At 30.9% G+C, this 5,234-nt stretch overlaps 1 protein-coding gene across 1 annotated transcript in view; it reads right to left on the reverse strand.

Annotated features, from left to right (window-relative positions):
- Positions 1-4,909, reverse strand: part of LOC106467662 (MAP kinase-interacting serine/threonine-protein kinase 1-like) — a 21,323-nt gene extending 16,414 nt beyond the window's left edge. The window contains exon 1 of the mRNA XM_013928034.2: positions 4,355-4,909. Within this exon, the coding sequence (XP_013783488.1) occupies positions 4,355-4,523 (169 nt within the window). The 5' untranslated portion in view covers positions 4,524-4,909. The remainder of the gene's footprint in view (positions 1-4,354) is intronic.
- Between the last annotated feature and the right edge of the window lie 325 nt (positions 4,910-5,234).

The following is a 5,234-nucleotide window of genomic DNA, read 5'->3' on the forward strand; positions in this document are numbered from 1 at the left end:
GTTTTTCTTCATTACCCATTCAAGCCGTCTCCAGCCATTATTAGTCTCAAAGTGGGTTCCTCGTCATCGAATTCGAAATTCAAATGAATGTATAGTTTAGAAACCCCACAACAGCAAAAGCTTAATATAATCCGTTTTCAACGCAAGAAACACAACAACGCATATAATCGAAAAACAAGTGACAAGCTGGAGAACTACTGGTCTTTTCATGTATCCATCGAACTCTGTTAGTACAAGACCAAACATTTCGTTTTGGATCACCCTTCTTCAACAAGTTTCTACCACCACAGATATGCACGCGCTGTTCAAACAAGGAAGCAAGTTTCAACCATGGCAATACAGATGTGTCATCGATTTCAGATAAAATATATACTTGCGTAACATAAAAAACAGCTGAACCGACAAACAAAATTACGTGATAGTATATTAAAGGTGGTATTTCAGAAAGCGTTCTGAATCCTTGGAACATTAAATTATTCCGATTAGATATTTTCATATTCAATACAAACACAGTTAACATAGCACCTGTGAAATAAAGCTATATTTCTAATCGTTACCACCAGGATCTCAGCTGAAACTGTTAGAAATTAGTATGACGTGCATATTTTTATTTTTTACAGAAGTTAACAGTATTAAATAAATAGATGTTGCTCATATTCATTTTTCAAATTATATTTAAATATTAGTTTACTGTTGAAGTTACACAAGTCTGCTGATCTTGGTAACGAAAAAAGAAATCGTGCCTATTCAGCTGGTGTTTTTTTTTTTTTAATTCAAATAATAAAAAGCTAGTTACATGAACTACACAGAAAGCTTGCCAACCTCAGCAAGTCTTTCGTAATAAAAATGTTAAAGTTGAGTCCGAGTGAAAACTACACACGACTATAAATATTACAACACCAGAAATCACTCACTTGATGATAAATGTGGCTGATCACTTCCTCGTCATATTTTTCTAGTACTATTTTTAAAAATCTGGATTTACACAAGATTGATGAAATACGCTTAAAAAATAGGGGAGGGGAGATATAGTACCTGAAGGAATTTCCCTCGGTCAGTTGAAAGTTATAATAAGTAAAAATAAACCAAAGGAATTTACGTGTTGTGCAATATATAGCTATGTAGCTACATGTATCACTCGTGACTAGTCCTGTCCTTTTACTCCGGTATTTGTAATAACACATTGCTCCTTTAAGCCACGGTATTGAACAAATGCAAAATTTATTCTGAATAATAATAAAAAAACTAATAGTATATATATGCGAGAGCACTTTCATACTTTAAAAGAAATTATTAAATTATTTAATTTCGTGAGCAAATTTAAAGCTTACAAATGTCAATGATATGCGACAGACGCAACAAGGTGTTACTTCGCTATCACCTACGATTTTTTTCAAGTGTTCATTTCCTCTGTATTATTCTTAAAAAACATGTACATGTTTCTTGTACCATGCCTAGAAAGATAGTTATGCTGTACTTGTCTATTTCTATATTGTAAACAAAACTACCAACGTTTATGCATTAATGTTAGTTCCTTTGAGGAGTTATCTTTCAAACCTATGCTTTGGTTTTTTAGCTTTCGTTAGCACAGATACCCAGGCGAAATTGGTAATATAAAAAAAATTATAAAACACGTACTTTGTATATCAGTTATGACGAGTTTTATTTCGCTGGAACCATGCCAGATAAATAATGCAAGTACTTTTTAAAGCTATTAATAAATCGCAGCTTTGTTGCTGTATCATTATAAACGGTTATTCCAAGGTCAGAACGTGCACGTATATTATAAACGTTGAACATATCATGCCATCATGTAATATTTCATACACATGTACAAGAGATATATTGTGCTTTTACATCTGTATAATCAACGTCAAATGCCCAAAAAACAAAAACTTCGTTACCCCTACACGAAAGTAATAGTTTTAATACATACCCATGTAAACTGCAATATCTGATAAAACTGCGTTAACGTGATCTATACTCTTTATTTACATTTTAGAGATAGTTTCGTAAAAGCACCCTCAATATCCATGTAGCAGTGCTGATGTGGATAATATGGCCAAAAAACAAACTTTATATCACTATATTCCCCCAGGCTTGAATGGATAATAAAATAAACTTTATTACAAGTAAGAAATATACAAAGTTTGGACAAGCTTTTGTCTAACTAGGTGTGTGCAATTTAAAAAAAGTTTGACTGGAATGCATTAGTTCATCAGTTGCGTGGGTACCTTAGCTGCTATGGATATTATCATAATATCAATTATATCTCCCAAGGTTCAGTCACAATGAGATACATAGTTTACTCCTAGATCCATAAACTATGTTAACAATGCAAAATAATCCTGTAAAAATAAAAGTGCGTAATAAATAAATGAAATATAATTAAGCATTTTAACCAACTGTTAATGAAACTAATACTATGGAAATAATGAAAAATAACTTTACTAACAAAAGTGAAAAAAAACATAAAACGGTTGGTTAATTTCATGCTCTATTACTAATCTCTTGTCCCTTAAAAATCCATGTTACAAGTATCCCCAATGTTAATAGACTTAAAATAAGACCCAAAACTCAAGCGCTTACGAATAGTTGACTATTCTTCTTCAGGAGAACAAAGGGTTAATGATGACTTAAGAGGAGTGCAATACATTATGGAGCAAAATTAACATCAAAAACGCTTTTTCTTCTGATGATACTTCGATGGAGGTTATAAGCAGAGAAGGTTTGGTCAATTTCTCAGTTCCCTCAAATAACAACAGTTTGACAAAGATTTGAAGTTTACAATGTTTTCTGTGGATTGTTTGTGTATATTTAATTTACAGAAATAACTCCCAAAATAATTTATATTGCAAAAGTTTAGTTACACTTAGTTTTAATTACAATTTCTACGAGATAGAACTCAGACCAAAATATACACATTCAGTTGTAAAGAAATAAATCTTCAGGTTCTGTGGTATGAAGTTTTATTTGGATGCTATTATTTGATTAATAAGATACAACTGATTCCAACACAAATCAGATATTCTGTACTGAATATTAATTAGGAAATTACACAATACTAAATGAAGTAAAGGAATTTGTAAACATTTGTAAAATTTCATCTAGTTAATACACCATTAAGTAGGATAAAAGCATAATAATGTTTCCCTATTTATAACATTTGGAAATTGAGATTACTCAGTGCAAAATATACAACTGTAAAAAACACTAAGTTATAAGTGTTGAATGGTCTTATATTCTTAAACAAAATGGTAAACTTACAACCTAACTTCACTTTTAAACAAAGTTGAAACTAAATTTTTTTTGTATTAAAAATATCACAATTTATATAAGATGTAAAGTTATAAATTTTTTAGTTAAAGCTAATAATCTAATTTAAATATAATCCACATTCTTGAGTTATCAATTTAAGAGCAATAATGTTTTTCCAAACAATATACTAATGTTAAAATACTCTAATTAAACTATGGAAAATATGTCAAGTTCATGATGACAGATGAGAACACAGTGAATGTTTCAGAGTAAAAAGATAAAAAAAAAAAAATGGATTGTGTGTATATATAAACATGAAATAATAACTCTCAATACAAAGAAATTATAAATCACAATATTAATGGGACTAGAAAAATGTACTGGAGAAGTATACAGTGATACACTATAACTTGCAAATATTAGGATTTTGATGGTAAAAAAAAATTGTACTGTAAAAGCCAAAGATGTAAAAATAACACCAACAATTAATGACAAGGCTTTTTGTTTTTAATAAGATAAGTGAAAAAAAAAAGTTCACAAAAATTGCTTAAAAGTTAAAAAAAAATATTCTGTTTCAAGTATAACTGATCAGAGTGCAAGAGTTAAACTACACAAATTTATAAAAACTAAATAAACTAAAAGTTACTACTTCTGAACAAGATTATTAATTACTTGTGATAATGATGAGTACTAGTAGTATAATTTGTGATTTGTAGAATGAAAAAACGTCTCGCTTGAACAAATGAAACAATGATTCAACCAATTTCTATCAATTTATCTTTTGATGAAATACTTTGCTAATATCTTTTTAAGTTTTTCTTTTTCACTGTGTAACAATTTACTATTGCTACTAATTTAATAGTCTTACTTACTGCTAGTGCCATTAGAACTAGTGGTAGTCTAGTATTAGTAGTATTGGTGCTATAGTATTAGTAGTAGTACTAGTACTAACTCATTATTAATATTTATTTATCATCTAACTTTCTGAAAATAATTATGTTTTATGCAATGGATGCCTAATGGAATTTACGTTCATGGATTATGCAAGTTCGACTGGGTATTTAAGTTTAAGGTAATTTTCATAAGCTTAGGTTACCTGACGTGTTTTCTGTTCCTGGAACTGGAAGCAAATTCGGCATAGTTGCGTGGTCTCGATTATGGTTAAAACTCGATTCGTGTTCTCTTGAAGTTGATGTAACATGATTAACAGCGACAGATTCATTCAGATAAACACCCTGTTTTACCGGAGTTACCGATTCTGGCATGATAAAATTATAGACACCCTGTCTAGATAGCAAAACTGAAATGGACTCGAATTAATGAAAAACGGCAAAGCCGTAATTAGGCCTTTGTGGCCAGTCAAACGCTGCAAAATTTACAGAAAGTGACAAGCCAGTCCCCAAGCATAAGCAACGACCAGCAGGTACGATTCAATAATGGCACTCAATATCAAAATTGTTGCGTTTAGAATTTCGTTTGTTTAACATTAATTAAAAAAATAAATTGATACTATAGACTAGTAGAAGATAACAATTTTTATAACAAACCACTACTTGCTTTGGCTTTACGCCCAGCTGCAAGCTAGAGCTCAGCTGGATAGCTGATGCCCAAACAATCTTTACCTCTATCCTTACCGTTTCACATCCGAATTACACAGTAAAGAAATGGAACACTTCCCGTTATATAGTCAGAATGACGTGTCCTTACGAAATACTTCAGCAAATCAGAGTTCCGAAAATTATCATGTGACATTGTGTTTATAAATAAAGATGGTTTCGGTAGGCACGTGTATAGGGCTGTACCCATTGTACTAAAAAGGGCAAATCGCTTGAGTTGAATTTGTAACAAAGGAAAATAAACAGATCTATACGAGAAACGTACTAGCGAATATTAGTTTGTGGAAAATAAAGATAACAATTTCAGAAATACCTCTGACTATTTACCGCAAGTTTTAATGCTAGAATAGAGGCTCTATT

This window comes from Limulus polyphemus, unplaced genomic scaffold, assembly GCF_000517525.1.
Source record: "Limulus polyphemus unplaced genomic scaffold, Limulus_polyphemus-2.1.2 Scaffold2698, whole genome shotgun sequence".
In the NCBI taxonomy this organism is placed as follows: domain Eukaryota; kingdom Metazoa; phylum Arthropoda; class Merostomata; order Xiphosura; family Limulidae; genus Limulus; species Limulus polyphemus.